This window comes from Gymnogyps californianus, chromosome 7 (genome assembly GCF_018139145.2).
Source record: "Gymnogyps californianus isolate 813 chromosome 7, ASM1813914v2, whole genome shotgun sequence".
NCBI lineage: Eukaryota > Metazoa > Chordata > Aves > Accipitriformes > Cathartidae > Gymnogyps > Gymnogyps californianus.
In genome coordinates, this window is record NC_059477.1 from 32,258,096 (window position 1) to 32,285,114 (window position 27,019).

General features: G+C 38.1%; 1 protein-coding gene across 5 annotated transcripts in view; it reads right to left on the reverse strand.

Annotated features, from left to right (window-relative positions):
* Window positions 1–27,019, reverse strand: part of MYLK (myosin light chain kinase) — a 223,844-nt gene that overhangs the window by 160,726 nt on the left and 36,099 nt on the right. For 3 of the 5 annotated variants that reach the window (XM_050899520.1, XM_050899518.1, XM_050899521.1), the window contains 3 exons: window positions 24,552–24,650; window positions 21,952–22,046; window positions 547–704 (listed from right to left, as the gene is read on the reverse strand). In XM_050899520.1, coding sequence (XP_050755477.1) covers window positions 547–696 — 150 coding nt within the window. In that variant the 5' untranslated portion in view covers window positions 697–704; window positions 21,952–22,046; window positions 24,552–24,650. The remainder of the gene's footprint in view (window positions 1–546; window positions 705–21,951; window positions 22,047–24,551; window positions 24,651–27,019) is intronic. The other 2 variants (XM_050899516.1, XM_050899517.1) reach the window with 1 other exon arrangement.

Genomic DNA, 27,019 nt, shown 5'->3' on the forward strand with positions numbered 1-27,019 from the left:
CATCCTTTTAAACCCTTTGGGTTAACAAGTTTCCTTGAACAAATCAATCTTTCCTCTGAAAATGCTCTTTTTGCTTTCTGATTAACAACATGTATGGCAGGTGATGCAGATACAAAAATGTCACAACTCTCTTTACAGATTCCTAGCTTGACTGCTAGGAAGAACATGCTGTAGCAGGGTTAGATTTGTGTTACACATGAAGCTTCACGAACAAGCAGATTTGGAATGCAGGGAGACGAATATGCAGTAGGAGAATATGTACTCTCTTTTTAGAGACAGCTCTTGAAGCAGTTTTCCACTGATACTAAGCTCAGTGCCTGGCATGTTCAACCAGGTTATACTTAGTACATACTTAGGTTTTGCAACATCTACTGAGAAACAGACCTGTAATGCTCCTCCCTCCTCAGGAGGGTAAACACTGGTGCATTCTTCTTGAATAAAGGTCCCGTATTGCAGAGGCAACTTCACTATCTTTGCAGCCTACTAGGCAGCTTCAGAAAAGGGCAAAACCAAGCAGAGAAGCCCTCCATCATCTCCGTTTCTTACCTTCCCCTCAAATCTTGCGGTGGCTCCCAGCTGCACTCGGATATTCCGAGGAGGAAGAGTAAATGCTGGTGCTTCAGCAGGGACAGGGGGGCTGAGTGTCAGGGAGGTTTTGGAGACTCGAGTAGATGTCACCAGTTTCACATCCCCCATGATGTGGACTGTAAAAGAGAAACAAGTGGTAATATAGAAGTTATGATGATTAATTACTTACATTACAGTAACACATAAGAATCAGATCAGGAGCAGATTGTTCTATGTGTGTGCTATATTCGTATACATAGTAAGAGTCTTCAGCCTAAGGTGACAAGTGCTATTTTCTGGGTGGGGAACTGAGACCCAGAAAGATTGCCTGGTGTGCCTACAGTTGCGGTCAGGGTCACAGCCTTGAGCTGAACTCAGTTTGAACTCTCAAGTCCCAGGCCAGAGCCCTAACCAAAAAGTCATCCTTTACAACTGCATTAAAAGGTAATAGCTTATTTCAGGAGGATATTTTCACAATATGACTTTGATTTTCCTGGCCTGGAATACACCAAAATCAATAAGTCTTAAAAGTAGAGTCAGCGTTAAACAAGTACATATGAAACAGAGAGACCTCTGTTTGCACTGGATTTAAGTTGCAAGTGGGAATGTGGAAAATCTGATTTTTCATACCATGCTTTCAAGATCCTAAGAAATATCTGGATATATCCCTCCAAAGTACTGCTAGTACATAACAAATACTTTTGCAGAAATTCCCAGTCTCTACTGCAAATCCTTCTACAGCACATAGACTAGCCAAATAGCATGGAGACCAAATTTCATAATGCTACAAAAATGGCATTTTAGAGACCTCATTACAGATATCTGCTTCAGAGGTGTTTCTTCTGCTACACATTTCATACTTCCCAACAGAAAGCAAAAATTATTGTATTTTTGAAAAGTAAAATTTCAGGTTTTCCAGAAAAAAAAAGTAGTAGCTGACCCTAGTACTAATTCCTTGAATCATCTATGTAAATTAGAAGCCCTACTGTAAAATGCCTATTTAATAGACAAGTTTAACAAAGAAAAAAACTGAGAAATGGCTTGACCCACCAATAGGTCATGTTGAACCAATGAAGAACACTGGGCTTTCAGTCATAATCCTCTGCCATACACACCAATTCATGATAGACTGTGTATTTATCTGATTCTGATGAAAGTTACAATAAAGAATACTTGAGTAAACAGTGAAACTTCAATTTGAACAAGAGAAAAATCAGTTAAACTAGGGCCATATTATTCCTGACTGTATGAAGGATACTTTTTCTAGAACAGGCTGCAGTTATTTGGGGAGCAGGGGAACACAAAACTCCTTCGCTTCCAAATAGGACTTACACTCCAATGTCACATGTATGCATCTGAAACCCCAGTCTGAGAACAGAGTTTTCCATATAGCATACCTGACATGCTCCATAAACATATAGAAACACCTTCTCTACGTTGATCAAAAACAGTTTAAGAGGGCAGCTCCTCTCATGGAAGTTATTAGTCTAAAAGTTAGATGTTTAATCTGAACTAGAAGTTTTGGCTCCCTCATAGTCAACAGAGAGAGAGAGGCACCTCCAGAGAGTGTTTTGTTCTAAGATGTGGGAGCCACAGAGCTTTCTGCTTCACAGTATGCACTTGTCAGGAACTATGGTTTCGAAGGCAAATCCTTCCAAGATATCAGTTATATTATGTATGCACACAGATTTTTAAAAAATGCTGGAAGCCTCCTTCCTCATTCATAAGAATCCAGATGACCTGGACTTTGGACTTCTGGAATGGTGTTCTGTTAGCATTTCTGTATATTGACATGCAAAAAACCAAGAAAATCCCCTAGCGTTTCTGACAATTGAATTACTGAGACCAACACACAAATGGAATAAAGATGATTTCCTTAACCATGATGCAAAGCTTTAAACTGAGAAATTCTGCCTTCATTTACACGAGAATTAATCTTGCAGTGAATCTCTGTATTGGCACCCAGTCACTTGAGAGCACAGCATTAGTCTCCCTCTCCAGTACAAGCAACTCTTTAAAACACAAACAGAAAAAAACCAACCCCAAATTATCTTTGTACCTTAACTTATCAAAGAACCATATGAAATCATAATATAATTTAAATAAGAAAGAAACTGATTGTATTCCAGAGACAAGAGATGAAATCAAAGACTTGCTTCTTTTCTAACAAATGTACTTAGCACCCTAACAGACAAACAACGACAGTCTTTCACATCTATAGTCACTGCAATGAACAACCATTTGCCTGAAAAAGTGAGAGAATTATTCTTTCGATTATTTTTTCTTTCATTAAGGACAAGACGCCAAACTCAGTTCTCCACTTGGCTAAAACCGCAGTTTATCCCAGAAGATTTTCAATCAATTACACAGATCTAAACTGATGCATACCGAGTCCATATTTGCCAGCACATTTTTAAAATTTATTTTTCTTTACAGATTGAGAACAAACATTTTGCAAATCTCAAATTGCCATAAATATCAACTGTGATCTTTCGTCACTTTTAGTATATGATGTTGATAATTTTGTATCTGCTTACCTCTTCTGAATTGGCCTAAATTCCATTTTAAGGTTTATTTCTAATTTTCTTTTTTTCTGTCCTTCTCAAAGTGCTTCCTTGACTTTCTCTTTTCCACAGATGATCTTCACTTTTCGATATGCTTAACTAACTACTCAGTCTTCAGTTTTCCTTCCCACATGTTCTTTTCCTCTGCTAAGCTACACCTTTCCATAGCCTATAAATACCAAAACCTGCAATGTCTCTCTAGCTGTGAAACTCTTAACTAACAAATCAGTCTGCCAATACTGCCTGCAATATTGCCAAGCCTGCAATAAAATTTTCAGATCACCAGTAGTGACAATAACGTGCCAGGTATAATACAGATGCTATGCAAATCTTCTCCTGTCTGAAGACACTGTAATGCATTCGATTCCATAAGAAGCCAGTAACAAAACCTATCCTTCCACACACATCTGTATCAACTTTGCAGAGAGTTTACAAAACCAGAACAGCATTTAAAAAAGCATATACCCCCTAAATTTTGTTTTAAAAATAATATTGTAACAGTAGTAAAATTGAAAACAAAACAAAAAAACCCAACAACCAACATGCAGAATCCAATTCAAACTTGATACTCACTCGTGCAAATGGAACTCCATTTTGGTTCATGCCATTATAATGGCTGAAATAAGCAAGAGAGAAAACTATATGCACTGCAGATGCTCACAGGTCTATTCTGCAGGGACAAAATGCTCAAGTATCTGTCCTTAGGTACAATGCACTGCTTATGCAGGGCGACTTTAAGGAACTTGTTAGGCATGACAGCTGCTTACACACAGAAACCTCCACACTGGGTATGGTACAAGACCAAATTCACCAAGTACCTGAAACAGAGCCACCGGCACATGCCTGCATTCAATATACACTCATCCTCCAAGCATCACTGGGCTCAGGTATGTCTGGACTGCATTGGACGAAAAGTCCTGCGGCTGGGAAAGACCCTCTGATGACAAGACTGAGCTAAAGCCCAACACCAGCTTTCCACTGATTTCTCTGGCTACTCGATCAAGCTCTACACAAAATAATATGAGAATAAAAAAAAAAAAAAAAGAAAAGAAAGGAATAGGAGGGGGGAAGTAGAAAGAAAGAAAAAAATCCTGAACAACTAAGCCACTCTAACTGGTCAGGTTACATTTCTATTGCATGTTGGTAATGTGCCAAAAACTGTCAACAAATTGATGCCTAATATAGTGAGACTGTAAAGCATAAAATAAAATAATAGCTAGTCTTTTCCATAAGCACATCTTGCAAAGATTTATGTTTTTCTAAATAAAGTGTCTAAATGGGATTGAATTTACAAATGAATATTAGCTCAAATCAGCACAAGCAGTTTTCTAGCAACATAAGCCTCTAATCATCCACATTTAGCAGTCTGATTTTAATTAGCTATGTATGCTGAAGATGCTTCTACTAAATAATTAGGAAGTATTTTTTTCAGCTTAGAGAACGTTTAGCAATTATGTTCCCAAATAAATAAATAATTCCATGTTGTGCAGTCTGGTGTTACTATGGAACAACCATGTCCAAATATTTTAAAGAAATAATGTTCCAGAGAACAAATATTGTTCAAGCTTAAAATTTGATAGACAGGAAGAAAGCAGACACGTAGAAGCTATGGAATGTATCTGATTTTTTTTTCTTTTATTTAAGCAACTTTCTAGAATAAGCCTATCCCTAAAATCTTTTTCTTAGGTATTTCAAGCTTGCTGCTGAATGAGATTTCAAGGATGCTACATGAACTCATAACATCTCATTTCACATGCTGTGTGCACCTAGACTATGGTCTCTAAACAAAACCAACTGTAACTGAAGTTGCAATACAAACATTGTGGTATTAAACATAAAAGAAAACCACCATGCAAATGTTGGCTTGTAGGGTAGTGATGTGGCTAGACAGCATTTCTAATCGGGATTTTTTTTTTTATTCTTAACTCTTTCTAAAAAGCACATAAATTCTTACAAATTCTCACAAATTCTCACAGTGTGCCCTCTAATCTTTCTAATACCAAAGCAGACTAATGTGTTTCAAGCATTTTCTACTGGGAACAAATCTCTGTCACTCAATAGTCTGCTCACAAAAATAAACCCCCAAAAGCAAACACTAAGAAATCCACCTCATAGTTTTTTCTCCTCCACTTATTTTATATAAGTAAATACTTACCATCAGCTTCCTACATAACCATTTAATTATACTAATTTCCTTTTACCAAGTCCTTCCTCCGAGGCAGAAGAAAAATGAGTTGCAGAGAGGGCGTGTGGGTGTGTATGACAGCAAGCTCGCACAAGTGAGAGGAAGCCAGAGCTGCCAGCTGAAAAACCTTTATTTGACTTACTGATATTGCAACTCTACACCGAAGCGGCACATTTTTACTTGGTCCAGCTATTCTGTTATTTTAGCCAGACTGCCTTCAATAACTTCTGAACCATGTCTGAAATCTGGATGGAACCTTTTGAGCTCTTTAAAAACAGGAGCAAAAGGACAGACAGCCCAGGGGTTGGAGCATTTATCTGCTGTTTGGGAGTCCTGGTTGAATTCCTTGCTCCATAATGGGCTGCCTGCATGACCTCAGGCAAGTCACTAAGCCTCTCTTTTGCCATGGCTCCCCATTTGTAAAGTGGGGATTATTGTACTTCCTTACCACAAAGAAGTGTTGTGAGGATAACTATATTAGAGGGTGGGAGTCAGGCTACAGTAATAGGACCACATAAATAGCATAAGCAGCAAAAGGCACAGAATTACCATAAACTTACAGGAAGCTGGATCTCATTATAGCTCTCTCTTTATATCAATCAGTTGGAGGGTGTTTTCAAAAAGCACACATTTTAAAACACTAGGTAAAATTTATTCCCTTACACAGATCACTGAATTCAACAGAGTTTTGCCAGGGACTAAATGTTATCCGTTATGCTTCAAAACCTTCAGTATTTAAAAGTTTCATTTCTAAACCTGCTTGACAGCTTCCCCTTTTCACACACCTTATTTCCTTTCCTACAACTTCTTTCTTTACCACAAGGACTAACATGTGGTTACCATACTTCTATACAAATCTATAACTGAACACATTCTCCACAGAACTACAGAAATGAATTTTTGCAGCCATATGACTTGTGACTATCTTTTCAGTCTTGCCCTACAAGACCACACAAGGAAGTATCCTGCCTCCTGTCAGCTACCAGTACCCAAGAAACAGCATGTAGGGAGAACAATTAACCATAAAGGATCAGCAAAGGTGATGAAGTCATGTGTAGATTTAGCAGATGGGAAGAGGCTGGAATCCAGAACAGGAAGCAAGTGACTTGTAACGCCACCAATCGTAGCCACACTATTCTGGGCAGCTTCTCCTTCAGACCCAGTAATTATAACAGGTATTGGCCTCTGGTAAAGGAACAGCAACAAGATTATGCTGTTGCAAGTAGGACTAATTTGAACTGACCATGCTATTAATACAAAAGAAATAGATCTTTTCTTTTTCTAAGGGAACAATAGGAGACTGTCCACAAATCATGCTTTTGTGATGTTCAGATCTTTTTGTGCCTGTGCTCTGCTATTTGTAGGTCTTGCTAAGTGTTGTGGTCAAGCAGAGCCTCAGAATGTGTCCTGACACTATGGGAGCAAGTGACATTTTGTATCAGTCCTAACTCGACTGGGGTTTCTTCCTCTATTGTCTCTTCCTCTGTTGTCTCATCCATAAGTGATCATCATCATCTCACTTGTTCTCTACATACCCAGTTTCTAGAAAAGCCCTTTCGTCATAAAAATTTTCAAGGCATTTTCAACCCAGACCCCTAAATGTCCTACCCTTTTCCCAGTAAAATTTGATAGCAACTATTAGACATGGCAGTAGGAACAAGATCAGACGCCAAATCTTCATGCGCAACTCCATGATCCCAAAATTTTGCAAGCTTAAGTTTTGGCAACACTATGCATGTAAGATCCCTGGGAATGTTCCCACAGTATGCATTTGCATAACTGTCCCACACAAATGGGAATTACAGATCAACTTGCAATTTGTGCTAAAGCTTAGGCTCACTAAAGCGACAGCAAAAAAATTCCAAGCAAAATTACAATTTCATTTGGGACCATCATGTCAAAGATTTTCCCAGAAGTAAGCAAGTTCTTCAAATCCCATCATTTCAGTGCCTTGGATTTCACACTCAGCAAGTCAGCCATGAGGCTTTGCATTAGCAAGAATCTTGCTTGTACACAGAAAAAGGAAAGAACAGGTTCAAACTGTTCCAGGTGCTCATTTTAACAAAATACTATTGCAACCTCTATGTTTTATTCTGATACAATAACGTTCTCCCGGCTGTTTTAAAGACTGAAATACTATCAAGCTCCAAAGGAGATGTATGCATGTGAGACTGTGATACAGAGTTTGAGCTACGAAGTATAGTAGGAGCTTTCTGAAATGAAGCTAGGCCATTTTCTTAGGTAGCACTGTCCAATATCTTCTAGGAGTTCAGGCTACACTATTTGAGACAAGTGGAGAACAAAAGTGTTTTGTGGCAGATTTCCTTTAGTCTACTGTATGTCCTGGGTATCCTTGCAAGAAAATGGACAACTCTTCCCACGTACTCTTTCAGGGCTTCTGCGATGCTCAGTTCATTAGCTTTTGTTGAATATGCAAATCACAACACTGGCTACTGTAGAAGTGTCCATAAGTAAAAGTGGCTAATCCGGTGTGACTGAGAACAAACTTCATAATTAATATTCAGCTGACAAGTCTCTAAAAGAGACAAAAAGATATTGTCATACAGCTTGTGTGACACAGAACTGAATTATTTTTAGCAGATCAGAAAGAGAGGTAAGAGAATCTATTTGTCTAATCAATAAATTTGGCGCTCTTATTATATTAACATAACTAATGCCACATGGGCTTTAACCTGAAATGGTTTCCATGGTACAATTACATAGCTGGGTGAGGAATTTCATCCTGATCTTATACAAAAGAATAACTCAAGATGATGCTAAGTGACCTACATTTATTTAAAGATAGGTTTATTAGAGCACAAGAAGGATGGCAGTCAAAAACATCTATTTATATAAATCATAAGAAAAAAACCAAAAATAAAAAAAAAGAAAAAAGAAAATCATCCTAGCCCTCTGTGCTGCCTAGCAAAGAAATCACTAGCAAGGATGTGACTTTCCTGCAGATACAGACAGTTGTAAACATCCTGCAATTTTCCTGTTTAACAGTGCTGTTTAGGGTACTAAAGATACCAGGCCCACTGGATTTGTACAGATATCTAACTTCACCTACTGCCAGCAGTCATGCTGCTGCACCAGAACACATCTAACGTGAGCCCTGATATGTGCCCTTGCACAATTGCACCTTAAAGGTTTATTGATATATTAAAGTAGCTGCAAAGGGTATTTCAGGTACAAGGAAGGATGTGGAAAAACATATAAAAGAGAAATGAATGTATACCTTTGATAACATATACTCATCTTGATTATAAACAGACATGCTACATTATTCAATTATTCCATACCACTGAGCACTAAACTTTAAGAAAAAACATGCCCATTACAAAGAAGCTGAACATGTGTCTTAAAAGAATGTGTGTCTTAAAAGAATGCAATGACATTTTAAGACTCAAAACCTTGCATGTTTAATTTGAAACATCAGATTAAGAAACAGTAAATCAGGGGAGACCACAAGAAACACAGCTTCTTTGCAGCTGTTATCTTAGAAGAAATATGAGTAACTAAATGTGACATGCATTGGGCAGGTTCAATACACCATCTATACTTAAGAATCTTTTTATAGCAGCAAATTGAAGCCAGAGGGAAACGCAGATGGCAAATGGGATGCAGGTTGGGCTTGTTCTTGCTGCTTCCAAAGTGGCTTCCTATAGAAACACGTTGGGGAGAATAATTCAATCTGACTTCAAAACCTGCTACAATTCTAGTTTATAAGCAACATTTAAAAAAAAAAAAAAAATGAAAAAAGGCAAGACCTACAGAAATGTTTTCAGTGTACTAAGCAGCAGGTCACTGGCAATAAAATTCCACTGGTTTTCCTTTACAGGATCATTCCTAGTACTCAATATATACCAAAATCCAAACACCTTAGTCTTGGGAAGGTTTGGACTAAAAATCTCATTCTGAGTTTCATCATTGACAGCTGGCCTCAAAAGAATAAACTTCTAATAATGCCTTTTATAGTCCTTAAAGAAGGATTTTCAGGATATGCAGAGCATGCACTTTAAATATCTGCAGTAAGAGAGATTGCATCAGTCCTCATCCTACCAATAAACCTTTGTAGTTAATTTGCACCTTATATCTTATCCTTTACAAGTAGAGAAAATAACTGGTAGAAGTTGGTGTTTATGATAGAAATACGCATGTGTCAAAGATCATCCAAAATTCAGGGAGACTTCTGGGTGTGGGTATGACCTTGATCACTGAACAGCAGGACCTGGACTACTAATCTATTTTTGCAGGAAGGAAAACAATTTTCCCAGTGCTGTGCTGCCTTTCAGGACATACACTGATGAAAGTAGCAGAGAAATCTGTAGGAAGACACTTGTTTCAGGTCATTTTAACACAGCAGATGAGCATTTCCAACTTGTTTCCTCTCTCCAACTCACATCCATGTGGCATCAGTGACTGAACACCACAGAATACCTGAGGATCAGCTGGGAATCCCAGCTGACCATGGATTTAAGAGGACTTGGGTGTAACATTTGGAATAGAGACTCTTGAAACCTTCTTGAAATGTAACTTACAATTCTAGAATAACTTTCAGCGCCAGTGGCAACCATGTGGAGGCGAAGCATGTCAGCATAAGCTGATAACAGCATAAAGTTTCAAGTACACAAGCACAAATTTGCAGCTACAGCTCTGGCTTCAGATCTTAATACTCAACATACACAAGCCCAATAATATTGCTTTGCTAACAGCAGTACTTAGAACTTAAATCATACCTTCCATCCAAGCCTCTTAAGTCATTTATATGTATTAACTCTCCCAGTATTGAGGAAGAAGAATGATTCAGTGCTTCCGTGATTTAGTGTAAGACTATAGAGCTGGGAGACAATAAAAAAAGTAAAATCAAGATGTCAAAGATCCAAGGACTGAACAAAAAAAATGAATCTTAGAAAGAAAGAAAAATCTTATTTCCTGTTTATTTTGTAAGGTAGTTCCTTTTATCTGAGTGCAGGTTTCAGCAAGGCTTCTAGCAGAGCTAACAAGTTTAATTCTGGAGGAAGTTAGCATGTGGCAAGTTTTGAAAGGTCTGCCTACCATTTGATTTAAATAAAAAGTTTTATAGAAAAAGTAGTTGTTGTAGAATGTTATGCTAAATCAGCAGTTTACAGTGAAGTTGTCTGTTGGATTTTTTTATATTTCTTTTTTTTTTTTTTAGGTTCCACATTTCAAAGAGTAACCACAACATTAACTTTCCTTGATGCTGATGTTGCAGGTGGCCAATCACTATTGCCCATTTCCAAGCCAGTAGGGCCATGATAAAATTACACGAAAGGTGAGTCATGGAAGATTTGTGGTTCATAAAACACAGAATTTTTAGCCTCTAAGTTTTGCTTTGTGCTTTAGTTTCAAATATAGCCAGAACTCAAAAAACAGACACCCAAGTCCACCAAGTTCTATGCCATTTGGGAAAATGAACACATGCGCTCTGCTGGCTGAGGTGTGTGAACCCTGGGGTAACATTGGAATGAAACCTGGTGACTTCAGCCAGAGATAGACTGGGCCATGGATAAACATCACTAAGTTTCAGATTATACCGCAAATACTTAATACTAAAGGAATTAGGTTCTTCGTCTGAAAGAGCCACCGGTTCTTCATGCTGAGATACTCTGCACAAGGCCAAATTCTTTGCTGCCTTCCATTCTATGAAGTCCCATTAACTGTCAGCAGAAAACCTAGCCCATAAGTTCTCCTGAAAGTTTATTTTTTCTGGAAACAGCGGTTTTGTTCAAGTATGTGAGCCAGCATACTCCAACAATCATTGGTTATACATTGTTAAGGACTGATGTATTCGGCACTGTAAAGCAAACAGAAACATCACCTTGCCGAAAAAGTTATAACCTAGATGCAAGATGGGGCTATACAATGACAATACCTTTTTTCTTAATTAATAAAGAGTTGGTTTTATTTCATAAAAGCACTAGATAGCATGCAAAACTTATTGCTGCAAGATGCTCCAGACAGTCAGACAGTTACAGCATTGACAAGACCATCTACAATTAGATTGCAGAAAAAAATTTTTCTACAGAGGTAACAGCTCTCAAAACTTCAGGATAAAGCAATGTCTACTAGAGAGAATAAGCTTATGGTTGGTCCACAACACCCTCAACCCCACTTTACCTATCTGACACAGGACAGCTTCTTGTGACTTTCTTCCTGTCTCTATTCATAGAAAGAAAGAAGTGAAAGCTTTAAGAGTGCCATCCAGGAGAGCTGTACCAGACATCATAAAAAAGTTAAAGCAGTCTTCAGATGATGAAATGTGAACCCCTACACACTTCCTTTGAGCTGGAGACTTCTTTTCTACTTTACCTCTACTGTCCAGGTTCTAGCAACGATGTAACCAAACAAGACCAACTCCTAACACTGAAGCCATCCATCTGCTCTTCTCATGGCTAGTAAGGTTCCACATCCAGTGCTGCATGCTGCACTCCAAGCCTGAATCAGCTGGAGACTTTGGAAACAAGCAAACAAAAAGTGGTAGCATTTTTATAAATTCTTAAACAGAATAATTCCTCAAATGGGCCCCACTAGGTGGAGAAGTTAAGGTGGTAATTATATTTAAACACTTAACAGCTTGCTGCAAAGAAAATGAAGACAAATTTATCCTCAATGTACATGGAAAATAAGATGTGAAGTCATAAGCTTTTAATTGTACCAGAGACAATTTAGACATTAGGGAAAAAGTTTAATAAATAAGAACTGAAGCAGTCCTGGAAGAGATTTCTCAAGGAGTCTGTGGAATCTTCAATGCTGGAAGCCATACAAATGTCTGTCAGGAATGACATGTACAGTTGATTTAGCCTTGGACATGGGAAAGACTGGATGGCCTTCTGAAGTCTCTTCAAATCCCATGATTCTATGATTCATCTGACAATTGAAGTTAAATTTGGACTACAATATAGGACTTACACAGGCTGGATATGGGCCAGTAAGACGACTATTATTCTGTAGAGAACACTTTAAATCTGAAAAGAAACAACTGTTATAAGGTGAAAAAAAATCAGCCTATGAAAACGACAACAACATCAATATATAAATCATTAGCATTGCAGAGCTTAGCGAGGAGGGAGACAGAAGGAATCTGGTTTAATCTTACTTAAGCACCAGTTTGCAAGTCTCAGCCAAATGTCCATTTCTGATAACAAGGGAACACAGCTTTCATTTGAGACTGCAGAGAGTGGGACATGCAGGCAAAGAAATCAATGCCTTTAAAGACATTTCCATTTTCAAACATAAAGAAACTGCCCTGTTACATTCAAAAACCTTACTGCATAAAAAAGTTTTTACATACTTTTTACTGGGTTTGTAAATTAGAGAGTTGCAGTAAGTTACTTAGATTGCATCACATTTGTTCAGCTGTGTTCTACAAAAGCACACAATGCACCTTCTTAAAACTATCAGCTTAAAAGTGTATGTAAAAGAAGATTCAATTGTGAAACAGTGGTTTGGAGCCTCTTCACATTTCAGTGGGGCTGGTATGAACACAAGAACGGTTGGACTCAGTCTGAGATCCAGGTCTGTCCTGACTGCCCTGCTTCCAGCTGGGAGACAAGCCCAAGAAGGGCCCGTTTTCCTTCTTCTGCATCGAAATTCATGAGAATGGCTTTTCTCATGAAATATGGGCACAATTCAATCCTCAACCCCTCTTTACACAGTATATCTGTTCAATGAACATATCGACATTTACTTTATCAGCAGGGAAAAAAGTGGTAGGAATAATAAAATCTTTCCATCATGTCCACAAAGCAAAGTTTTCCTATCCCCTTTTAAAAGGCTAAAATTGAGCAAGGTGTAGCACTGTGGTGCTCTTGTGAAGATGTTCTACAGAGGCTTCATCCTGTCAGTGACATCAACTTGTCTATCACATTGGGAGTAACTGGCCTAGCTCTCCTCTCGGGCAGTGAAAGATGGGAGGTGAATACCATTTCATGTCACTGCCAGGCAAAGATGATCCCTAGCAAGGAGGGAACAGATGAAAAAAAGGAAGAATTGAGATTAAAAACAAAAAAGAGAATAAGAAGGAAAAAAATCAACAGGAGATTAAAAAGACAACTCTGAGAATACAGAAAGGCACTGAGCAGCGGGGAAGAGCATGGTCACACATGCAGAGAGAATATAACAAAGAACATATGATGAAGGCTGTCAAAGGCCAACCAATATTCAGCTGTACCAGCAGTATGGTTGAGAATCATGACGGCTCCGTTGTTGAATTCTACAGCTTTAATTGAATGAACTTCAGGACATTTTCTTTGACTTTTTTTTCCCCTCATATAAGAGCAGACAAATAATCCAAGAATGACTGAGGTTCATACAAACCTCTTCTGATTGACTTTCACCCACAAAGTCGGTTGTTAAAGAGTTATTCCCCCCAAGCCCCCCTCCCCATTTTTCAAGCTTTGTTGTTTGCAAAGTGTTTTATATTTCTCCCCACCCAAGTGCCTCACTCAATCTGTCTAGTTGCCAGTCTGGGGCAATTCTCCTGTATATGAGATCCCAACAACTGCTCTGGATGCCAATACTGAAAGTGAAAGACGCCAATTATTCAAGTGTTTACACAGATGTGAATAAAAATGTGCAACATTGATATTAGAAACAGAGAAATGCATTCTTCACTTTTTTTTTTAAGATAAAGCATTAAAGAAGATTTTAAAAAAAAAACCACGTATGAAAAAAGCTAGTTCTTCAAATGCTGCTGACACTTCACATCCCATTACCTCTGTTGTATATCTCTTGCATATACAAAAATTTTTCATGTTTTCTCCATTCTCTTTTCAGTTCCTTTTGCATGCAGTTCCTACCAGAGATTTCTTCTTTAATGATAGATTAAGAGAATCATCCCTCTCCTCCCCTTAAATTAGCTCCCACCACCACACTGAGATACTTACACTTCTTAACAGACCAGCATATTGAAGCCTTAATTGTGATTAAAATTTGATCTCTCTCTGTCAATTTTATTCTGAAAACCAATTTCAGCCGTGGAGGACAGAGGGCAGAACCCAGCCAGTTTCTGTGCTTTGTTCCCAGTCACACGTTTTATTCCATGAGTAGTATATCTGAGGTAAGCAACAGACAAAATAGTATTGTCTCACTTCAGTTTTGCTGAAGTCAGTAGAAAGACTACCAGTGCCTTTAGTGAGACCTGAATAGGGAACCAGGTCCAAGGCAAGCTCTTCATTTACAAGCACTTGCCAGGAGGCTCCTGTGCACTCAATACAGAGCTCTGCAGGCTCTGAAAACCAGTTTAGAACTGGGCACACTTTTAAACTCTGCAGAGAAGCTCTACACCAGATGTGCCTTGAGGTATCACTTAATTAAAAAAGTAACAGTATGCCTCAGTTCTATAAGGTGTCCATGAACAAAAGGTTCTTAATTAACTTGGAAGTAACAAAAGTAATGGGAAACCTGATCTTTGATTAGTATCAATGGGATTAAAAAGTTCAAAGAATTTTGTAAAGCTTGGGGAGGGGGTTTGAGAAAATATCAATAAAATCCATACCATTTTCCCCTTAAGCAGAGTCTCTTTTCCTATACGAGGAACAACCAGAAAGTTACCCTATGAAATTGTCACAGAAAGTGTCAAATTGGAATGAGAGTTCTGCAAACCACATAAATCCCCTTTTAGACAAAAGAATCTCCATGCCACAAATCTAGAAACCAGCACTGAGGGGGTAAAAGAGGTTAGAAAACTGCTTTTCCCAGTGGACCCACAGATATAGCATAGACACAATTTTAGCAAGGGGCGGTTTTGCCAGTTGCACAAGAAGATTTCATTTCTCATGGAGATTATTAAAACAGTGTTTTTCTGATAAAAGACAATTATAAGGATCACCTATATCCAGAACCAGTAAATAGGGAGTAGAAATCATTGCACTGAAAACTGCAGAGGTACACAAACAGAAAGTTCATCAGTTTTGCTGAGCAAATTCCTGGAATATTTGCACCTCGTGATACATATCCAAGTCTGCTGATCATGGAATACTTTGGCAAATCACATGCAAAATAATTGATTGTTGAAAAAATTTTGTGAGCACAAACACTCATGAAAAGAAACCAAGCACCTAAGTACACAACTATTTCAAGGAAAAAAAAAAAAAGAAAGAACCAAATTACATCTAAAGGCATCAGAATGAGGTTTTTTTTTTAACATCAGGTATAATTTCTGAGGAATCTAGCTGTGAAGACAGACCGATAAAGATAAGGTAATTAATAAAAATAAGACCATATGAATATATAGACTACATATGTGTATCACTAAACAACTCCAAATCAATATAGCAATATTTTGACAAGTATCAGCAAGTCCTAAACCCTCAGTAACTACCTCTAGGATCCATAGCACAGGAAGCTAAGATGGCAGTAAAAGCACAAAGACCTTTTGCATAGCAAGTTAGAGGTCTATAGTGGAATTCCTACTATGCCACAGCATCACAGTTCGTATCACCCAGCCCCAGAAGTGCATTGCCACACAGGCTCAGACAAACAGCATAAGGATGTCACATGTTACAGGTTACAACACAGGAAGACTTCCCCTATGCCTCAAATACCATTCCTACTTTTCCTGTAACCGCAATCCCTTCGCTACTATTTCCAATGGCCATGGATCCCTTCCCTGCCAACATGTCTCCACATTCCCCAGCTAAAAGAAGTGCTGCAAAATATTTACTTGTTAATCGAATCACACATTCCCCTGTGCTGCTGCTTAGCCAATTTTTCACAGTATCACACTGCTGGCTACTACAATGAAGCCACAGCTGTGTTAGCTTTTAGACTTTGTTTTTTGGGTCGGTGGTTTTGGGATTTTTTTGTTTGGTTGGTTTTTTTTGCATCAGCTAGATCTCTCCCATGCTGCTTTGCCATGTTAGCTTTAAACCTGAGCTCTGAATGACTTTAGTGAAGACATACAGCAAGTCCATGTGAGAAGCAGGACCCAGTTCTATTGCTGTCCTTCGGCTCTGTGAAATGCCGTCTTTCCTCAGTTCTTAAACAGCAGAATTCAAAGTGATTTGAGAAGTTTCAAGTTCCCATGTTTATCATCTTCTTCCCCTGCATTTCTTCATGGCAGTATTAAATCTATTGCACTCTGTTGAAAGGCTCATCTCCTGCTACCTAAGGCTTTGTTTTGTTTTGTTTGTGGGTTTTTTGATGGTGCAAGTGTTTATTTTCAGCTTGGAGGGGTTTTTTGCTCAATAGCTTCTTGATTCCTCACATCACTGCTGATATGATCTACTGCTTCTTCCTGCCTCCTCTGTCCTCCCACAGCAATGACACAATGTTCCAACGACATCCCTGTCAGATCCATTTTAGCTGTATGGGAGTACAGTGATGTATTCTATAGACACTATTACTGATGACTGAAACAATGCATGGCTTATGATGCATCAGACTACTTGAAATAAAAGGTAAAGCACAGAGGCCAGACAAGCACAGGTAAATAATGCTTTTATGATTACTATTATCATGTTTCCGTAAGGGGGGGAATGTCTTAAGGTAAGCAGCTAAGTTTTAAGCTGGTATAAATCAGTCTATTTTCATAGGGTCACAAAAGTGAACCAGTTTACACTGGCCAGCGATCTGGTAGCACATCGTTCTGTAAAAGTTTTGGCAGCTCAGTGTAAACCCATTAATCATGAACTACAGTATTACAGTTCTGTGAGATCTGCAATCACAATGACCCTGCATTATTTATTCTACTTCTTATCTGGCAGGAAAAACCAGCCTCCAGGAATCTGCCTGCTGAGGTACAGGACAATGGATGATTTCTGCCTCTGAGAGAACAGCCTCATATTTGGAATGACTAGGTTATCTGAAACCAGAGGTAGAGTACCTAGCAAGAGTTTTCTTCTTTAGATTAAATAGCATGGTCCTGTTTTCAAATAGTGGAGATATTTCAAAGCATCTTTTTCATTGCTTTAATAGATAACCTTCAAACAGAGTAATCCAGGCAAATTCCACGCAAGATCTAGTAATTTGAAGAGAGGATAGGGAGCCCAAGCTTCCAGATTCTGTTTCTGATCTTGATTCCCTCTCAGTTTGTGATCTTTTCCTTCCTCCATTCTCTCAATGCATCTCCTAGTTGGTACAAGAATGCTATTCATCTCAGAGATGGCTATGAGAGTTGGTTTTTTTAAAAGTACGTTTGACAGCTCTGGATCAAAACCCTGCTGCAAGAAATCAGTAGGGCCTGAGTCTTTGGTTTTTTAATCATCTTTACTATTTGCACAATAAGTGCCATTCACGTCAACTTTGTATGACCAGGAATGACAGCCAAACAATTTCCACATAAGAAGCCCTTAGCAAGCAGCTGTTAGGCATTCAGAAATACAGATTGGCTATAAAATAGATTATAGAAATTACGCAAGTTGTCATGAGGTGCATATTGCAGCTTTATGCTTTGTCATTAAAGCAAACACCACAATCCACTCTGAAGCTTTAAAGTGTGTGGCCAGATGCAGTTTTGTTTTGAGGACATTTCGGTCCAAGCGATCAGAGGCAGCATTGTTGCTTGTGTGGTTCTACAGCATACATCTGAATGATTCACCCAATAAGTGACAAAGAAAACAGCTTTTCTAGGATCCTAGAAGATGACATTACACAGTATGTTCAGCAAACCATCAGTGTTTCTAACACACGCAGAGTCATGAGCACAAAGAGAAAAATAATTCCCTTCTTGAGGAGTCAGGAAAAAAAAGAAAAAAAGAAATAAAAGGAAGGGCAATTCCTACAGTCAGGACAGATACCAAAAAGACTCGCTATTGCTCTATTTTCTATCTTTATGTTTCTGATGGGGAATAACAGCAACAACAAATAACAAGATGCATCAGAATTTCAAATAAGAATTGGTTTGTTGGTTTAACAGACAAGAGCAACTTTTTTCAGCACTATTATGAAATATCTGAAACAATTATTAACCACTTACTACAAAGGGGTAGTTGCTCCTGTGCTAGAAAAGACAGTCGCTATCTGGATTTATTGGTATTATGCATGAAGAGACATCTGGGAGAAAATATGAAGTAAACCAATTTTTACAGGCTTCTGATATCACAATTGGAAATCCTTAGAACAAAACTTGAATAAAGAAGAAAATTGCCCAATTGAAATGGTTTCTTGTAAGCCTAAAACTTAGGCCAATTTCCTGAGGTTGGCAAACATTTCAGTTACCATTGCTATCCCTAATCACCGAAAGTTTTTCCTTCCAGTCTTGGCTTTTCTCTGAATTTGAAACCCAAGCTTAATGCAAACCCACATCAAGTAGAAACAGGATAAAACAGATCCATGCTGAGCCTATATGGGTAAAACTGCAGAGATTCTTGCTGCTCTAGTCACAATAATTGTTTTTCAGCTAAAAAATCTACTGGTCCAATTCAGCAAGTGACTGCTTTGCTCCTGTGCCACACAAAGCCACAGGAAAATGAAACTAGCCTTCTGCTAGTTTTTTTTAACATCTGTTAGCTGGGACATAGCAGCATAGAATCTTAGAAGCTTGTAAAATGGATTAAGCAGACAAATGCACTATATTTGTTTTGAGTTCAATAGGAGGCTCTAATATTGAATACATATGAAGGAAGAGACATGCTAAATTGAACAAGCCTGGAGGCTTAAAGTGATATTAATTCCACTTGCATTCAACCATGTGGATCCAATGATCAAAGGGATTTAGAAGCAAGAAGGGAATAATGGAAATATCAACACTCAGCAATACTCCATTGCCGCAGGGCAGCACAGGACAGTAACAGATGTCAGGAGAGCAGCAGGGCTATCTCTTCTCACATCGAAAGGAGACAGGAACTACAGTCCCACTGGGTTTTCATGCACCAACCTCAAATCTTCAAGATGGTGTTATGAAAAGGTGCCAATTGCACTTCTATCCTTCTGCTTTATAAGCTTAGAAACTTTCTGTATAAAGCGCCACTAGTGATGGCTAGTTCCTCTTAGCATGACTTTGAAGAGATGAGAGAAGAGCACCAAAACACCATTGTAGTGACTGAAAATTAGCAGATAAGTCTTTGAAGAGACCAGAGACAGACCTGTTGAGTAAGCAAGTGTTTATTTAAGCAAGAGCACTTGCCACAGGAGAGCAAATCTTTGTTTTAAGGTGTTTAAAAAAGGCTTCCCAGATCCAGCATAGGTATTTTGCATTATCCATATAATAATAATAATAACTAAACTAGAAATACTAGCTGATTAAAAAAAAAAATTAAAGGGGGGGGGGGAAATCAAGATTCAGAGCAACTTTTTGCCAGAAAGTTCCTCCACTAGCACACGAGAAATCTTCAATTATTCATTATTGCATGTTGTTATGCTAGCAGTTAGTTTTCTGTCCTGGGGGTGGGGGTTATCCTTCCTATATGGTGGAGCAGAAAAAGAAAAAATAGAAATTCACTGCCCAAAGATATTCCAAATAATGCTTTTCCAAACTAGAATAATGACACAGAATATAGAAAACAATTGTTGTTTTGTTTTGGTTTTGGTTGTTTTTTTTCCTGGATCACACAAAGATAACAATACAAGGGTAACTGCTGTGAAAACCCTGATCAAATAAAGTATTCTTTTTAAAAGTCAATGTTATTTCTCTTTAAATATTAAGTCCTTGAAACAGTAGATTTGCAGAGTTCTCCAACACATGCTGTTTTCCTGAGAGAAAGTGAAGTAACTCCATTGGTATTGATAGAGTTAATCTAGATTTATAACACCATAAACAAATCATCACTGACCAGGTATGTACATGTGTTCTTGTTTTCTTCCTGACCTATATTTCTCCTACATATATGGGGCCGAGGGGGGGTGGGGGAAATCACAGGAAAACATTCTAGGCAAGAACATAACTTCCTTGTAGATAGCAGGTGCTATGTACAATATTAAGTTATTAAGACAAAGAGACTATCCAGTTGGAAGACTAGGGCACCTGTAATTACCCACTTTATTTATTTTTATACAAAGTAGAATCTGAAACTGCTAGTCTTGAAGTGACACACTGCCGAATAATTGAGGATTACCAAGTGGTTATGTCATGGATTTTATTCTTTGCTTTGCTTGCCACTGACATAATAGAAGATCTCACATATGGCTCACTGACAGATGATCTCGTGATGTTTGCTCCTCAGGAAAAGTGTTAGAGAAGACAGGTTTTCTATACAGTTGTATAAAGTATGAATTTTTGATAGTAGCCTGTCTTGCAGAAGATATACTTCAGTGTTTTCTACTTGCTGCAGTGACCTAATTGCTAGTGGTTTCATGCCCAACTACATTGTACTGCTACAAGACAGACAACAGGTAACAAAGCTTAAGTGAAGACTCTGGACCTCTAACCATCTCTTCCAAAGGGCTGCCCAGCTTTCTGACAGAGCAGAGCTAGATGATGCCAGCTCCCTAAAGGTCAAAAGGCAAACAAATATTCTCATGTTGGAGGAGGAAACAAATCACTCAGTAGCTAGAAGGAATCAGAGTCAAATCTCATCCACAGGCCACTTCTCTGGCAGTCCTGATCATCACCTGCTCAGCTTGCTAAGGTTTGTTGGAGATTCTCCTGTAAGCCTTTGTGCATAACAGTAAACAGCAAAGCTTGTACAGAAAGAGTTCTAGCCAAGTTCAATATGATTGCACTTCTGAATCAAACTAATCATGAAAGTAAGTTTTCACAGTATTAGGGCCTAAATTGTTCTCTACATTCTTGTAGAAAGACAGATCAGCTGAAGGCTGGTATATTAAAATTTTTTAACTATACGTCAGGCCTTAATTCTGTCAAGGAACAGACCTGATATTGCCAAGGGTTGCGAGTTTAAAACAAACAGTCAAAACTGGTAATGTAATGAATAACTTCATACTTAGCTTTAGTATTTAACCTGCCTCAACTTAAAATTGGGTTAATATCTCACATTCAAGTTCTGTTGAACTGAATGGGAAGGTTCCCCTGATTTAACAGACTTTTGATCATGCCTTGTGGCAAACTTCATCAGTTACACTTTCAGATTCTCATGTGCAAGACATCCATCCAGAGAAGTGGAAAGTATTCTTGCAGTAACTGGAGATTTTTGGAAGATTATTTGATGAAACACTTCTCTAAAAGTGTGTTTGTTTTGTTTTTAAAGTAGGAATTGTTTTGGAGGACTAGAGGAGTTGGATTTTGTTGTTCTTAAATGTTTAAGTTCTTTGTCTTTCTGCCTGAAGTTTTTTAAAAAGGGTTAGGGATAACTTTCCTGATGTCTTGCTGCATTTTTTAAATATTTTAAATTTACTTTGGGAAGGTCCTGTGGTACCTTATAAATCTCCCAGAGAGTAGAAAAGGATTTTTGTGGGCTTTCTTTTTGCCAAAGTTCCCCATGCTATGTGTATTTTAACTACTACTTTCTTTAGACTGAAGTGCTGCCTATGTTTTAACCCCTCTTATGCAGACCTGCTGTATCTTCTGCATGGAAGATTCAATCACCAGAGCCCAAAATGGTCTGTTAGAGGCAGAAATCTTACATGACATTTAAATAACTGTTAGATGTCCTTACTGTTCCAACAAGATAAGGATTGTCACTGTGCAAAATAAACTAACAACAAGCTCCTCACAAAGACCTGTAACTTCAGGAAAAGAGGTGAATGATGAAAAATAGATAAATAACTACTTACAGGTTTCTAGCCTCTTGAAGCTGTCTGTTCTGTTACAAAGTTACTTCTTTCCCCATTCTTTGGAGGCCACCAAATTGATTTTGAAGTGTAAACTGCTGTAGATTTTTTTAAAAATAATTTTAAATCATGGAAGAAAAAAGTCAGTGTGAGATTTGTTAGTTAATGTTAAATAAATGGAACAGATAAATGCAAATCATTAAAGCATACCAGTGCGCCCTCTGGTTTGAAATTACCAGCCATTTTTCCCTAAGTGCTAATCCTAGTTAATGCCAATCCCTTTCCTTAAGGACTCTGTTGCAAGCTTCATTGCTTGCTGCACAGCCTTGTGCATACATAAAGCTCTTTATGAATTTGGTGAGTCTATTTAGATAAGTAATATTAAGTTTGCACACCTAGATGGAAATAAAAATGAAGCAACAACCATGGAACAAGGATACAAAATCTTAGTACAGCTTTCAGTCAGAAGAAACATGGTCTTGTGAAGTCTTTAGATGCAATATTATTGGCATCTGACAGAACTGAATCCTTTGTAATATTTTTGCATTTGAGTTAAGCAAACATTGAGGAAAGCAAATGCTTTAATGGCAATGATTGATTCTGAACTTACAGGGCATGAAAAGCACTACTGTAGTGCAGACTGGGGGCACTGCTGACAGGTTTAAGGCTCAGGAACAGACATCCAATAAAATCTAAGCACATAAACACAGCTAAGTGAGACATCTGCTCCAAGCTACTCAGTTCATCCACAGGGTGAAACTGGTTTGCATTATTTATTATATTTATTTGTAAACAATCAGGCAAATCTGTTGTTAGTTAAGGCATTAGAAAAAAACCTTTACAATGCCTCTTGCAGAAAGACATCTGTTAACTTGAACTCTCCAACCCAAAGAGCTTAAGGAAACCTGTGCTTGCGTATTATTTGGGTTTACCTTTTCTCTCTCTTCCTATTTCCTTTTCTGCTCTCACAGGTCACTTTAGTTATGTTTTACAAGGAAACATGTTTTGTAGCAACAAAGAACATCATAATTTTGGCCATACGCTTACCATTACACCAGAGGCTCAACAATCAAAAATTATTTAACGAGAAAAAGATTCTAGTGTTTTCAAAATACTTTGGAGACAAACTTATTCATCTATAAAGAAAACATATAACTTGTTTGTACTACTACATATTTAGTATTCAAGACTACGTGCTTGAAAGACCAAACCTTTCTTTAAGGTGTCGTGGTTTAACCTGGCAGGCACCTAAACACAAAGGGAATCTGAGTAAGGAATTTAAAATGTGAGCTAGATTTATAGCTGTAAACTCTTCCTAGACAAGCAGTTTTCCTATTAATGCATGCTGCAATCATCTGCTTTCTGTAGCGTGATTTTTCATTCTGATCCCATTGAAAAGAGACTTAGCCATGGCATAGTGGCTTCTCTTGAGCCAAGCCAAGTGCAGTGCATTCAACTCTTGAGTATTAAAAACCAGATTTTAATTTAATTGTTATAATTTATTTCACAGAGGTTACTAGCACAAACCAATAAGGAAAAGCAGCGCATATGAATGTCTTCCACTGTTTTAAAGGAGAACAATCAAAATCAGCTTCAGAGTATTAATTTTCCATCCTAACAAATGGTTTAACTTCCAAGCTCAACCCAGCTTTCTGAACTGGATTGATTCCACTGGGCACCCTAGTTATGCCTGCATATCAGCTGCTTCAGAGAAAGTACATGATAAATCTCATTCACTGAGAAAGGATATCAAAAGAAAAAAATAACATATCCAGTAACACCCCAAAAATACAGAGGTGACTTTTATGCTAATAAAGGTACTGCATTAACATTCTGGAAACTGGTATATTTTCAGTATTGAAGACTCATGTAGTCTTTTGGTAACTGGCAGGGACAGTGACGGCACCTTACCGTGGTTAAGCTGGAGGTGCCTACCACTGTTAGCACCCAGACTACACCTCTAACCTGCTTCTCTCTTAATGAGGAACCATGCATACAAGACAATTAGTAAGTGATAAAGACTTGTGTATCCCTCTAAACCCCTATATCATGGGAATAAAGATAAAAAACGACCAAAAAAAAACCCCTCAAGCAAAAGACCCAATTAAGCCACTGTTGACAGCCCTGCACCAAAGCACCTCCTTCCTTAAAAGCACGAAAAGCTATTGACTGTTCTTGGCACATTATACGTTGCTACTAGGTAGAGACAGAAAAGGAGATATGTAACTTCAACTAGTGAGTTTCTTCAGAATACCAGGAGCTATCTTGACTTGCCTTCACTCAGTATAACTGCTATTTTGTTTCTTGCTGAAAAAGCATATTTTTCACTGTAATGCAAACTGGACATGTGAAACCACAAAGAAATCAGGATTTTACAGCTGTTGGAGGATCAAAATATCTGCATTTGATCCTACGGGGATCATCAAGAGATTGGCTCTGTAGTGGCAGTACTGCAGCATCAACAAGCAGAGAAAATAGATTAAGCAATACCTGCTTATGACAAGTTTTTGTCAGCTCCTGACCTCTCACTAGTGCCAAAACTTGGAAAAAAACAATACTAAATAAAAACCTAATGGCTTTAAATGCTGGAAAAATATACTTACTTCTCTGGAATGAACCTCTAATCCAAACAAAAAAAATTAACATCTTCTGCTCTTGTGAATTTTGGCTGCTCCATCTATATTCATGTTCTTTCTTTATGCCTGCAATGACATCACCCAATAATACAGAAAATGGAAATTCATTGCAAGCTTAATTCACAGCCCTTTAAAGGGCTCAAGATCCAAATTGTACTGAATTAATGAATTTACAGGAATGGGGCTACTGCCTTCAAGAGTTTTATACAGACGTTATTCAGAGATCCAGACACACATGAACAGTGGAATATACAGTAACTGAAAATGCAATCATTGACATCCCTTTAACCAGAAGGCGGCTATACCAGATTAAATTTTTAATCTTAAAAGGAAGAAAAAGAACAACCTCAAACCTTTCAGTAGTTTAAAAACTGATAAGACTATAATTTGCAAAAATGTTTTAGTCTAGAATTTTCATGTTTAATGCTCATAAAAGTTCATTGCTTCTCCTTTTATTGACTACATAATATAATCTTGTTTATCTAAAATTCTTTGGGGATTTCTGAATCCACTTGAGAAGCAGACATTCATGAGAGGGGACTGGAAGGATTACAATGACTTGCATCAGCTTTTTGAAAAGGTATAGTTCCTTTAATGTATCCTCTTAAAGGGAGCCCATATTCTTTTTATTTCACTGCAGGGATCTTTGGATGGGGGAGGGGGCAGGGAAGGAAAGTCCAATCACACAAAATATAGAGAACTTTCCTTTAATCAGGATTTAAATTAATCAGAGCTGAGCCATGTCTGGCAAAAATATATGCTGCTCCCAGTAAAGAAACAAACCTGAACCACTCCTAGTCCCCATAAGATTTACAATAACTAGAAAAATATTCCCTTGTATACTGAGTTCCCCAAAGAAATATTTTATTTCTTCTCTGAAGAACTGTGCAAGGAAAAGTGTTTTGCACTTCTAAAAGCAAGCCTGCCCACAGGAGAACCTCTCCTCCCTCTCCATTGTCTCTAAATTCCAAGACATCCAAAGTAGACAGTGCATTGCCATATCTACAGATAATGTGCCATTGCTGGATTTCAGTGCTTCAGCCATTCTCCTTGCCCCTAGCTCAAACCTAGACAGGTTTTGGTGCCTTGTTAATAAACTGAGACTTGGGATTAGTCTAGTGCAGTATTATGCCCCATTCAGAGCTAACAGGTACAGAAGAAAGATAGGTACAATCCAGCTTCCTCTTTTCCTTTGCAATAGCTAACTCAAGTTAGACACATAAATGGCTGCTACACCTAGAACTTTCCAGAAAAAAATAGGGAAAATAGTACAAATACAAATGAGACAACCTGCCTAGTAAGAAAGCACCTTGGCCAGAAACAGACTATCCTCTATACGTTACTGAGCAATCTGCAAATAGAGAAAGTAAGAGCATTAGCCAACAGATTCATATGTTAAAAAAAACATAGAATAATCACTGTTCTTTTCAGCCAAGCCTGGTTGTGTTAGGTTTATGATACCCTATCATAGGGAATAAAATTCACCCTAAGATGCATCTAGTGCAGAACTTCAACTATGGGCATCCGTCTCCTAAGTTGAGACTCAGCAAAATTTTCAGGGTTACGGCTTGTATGCTTGAGCTTTGTGAACACAGATGAAGCAAAAAGCTGTTTAAAAACATGTTGTACAACCCCTTCTCTCTGGATATTTCCAGACAAGAGTCTGCAAGAAGAGTGAAGTATAGAGACTGACAGCATACATAGAAAAGAATTTGCGGCCTCCCTGAAGATGATCTGTTCCTTAGAATGCCCAAGAAAACAGATGCATCCTTCTTCCATGTATATTGGTAGCTGCAATCTATAAGCCTAAATTCTTCTCCACTGTGCCAATCACCAGACTATTCAATTTCTATGGGTCTGAGAGAGACCAAGGCCATTTCCAACCAAAACAAATAAGATAAACTTTATAGCTTTCACCCAGGATGATTTGTGTATTTTGGAATAAACACAGTCTCATGAAATAAGGTTACTTGAAAAAAAGAACGTGTTTACATGAAAAGCACTAGGACAGGCCAGTTTTTCACTCAGTGGTGGAAATACTGTGCTGTTACTCTTGAAAATTTTGCTTAATAAAACCTGATTGCTTTTCAGCTTTTTCTCTCAAACTCAGATCAATACATTCTTAATTAGATGTTATATAGGCTTACCTGTAACTGATGCAGTAGCAACTCTCTTTAAAAGATTGCCAATTACTCCTAAAATAAGTCATTCTCTTTGTGCAATACCATACATGTTTTCATTATCAGTAGCTGACTCCTCCGACAGACTGAAGATAAAGAGAGCTTATTCTTCTTTTGTGTTTCAATTTGAACATGAGCTGAGAAGTGAGGCATTTTAAAAGATTGCCAGTTTTTCCATAGCCCTGACAGAAAGAGACAGCAGGCCTTCCTGTGGCTGACACACCAAACAGTAATACTACCCAGCTGCTCTTTGTG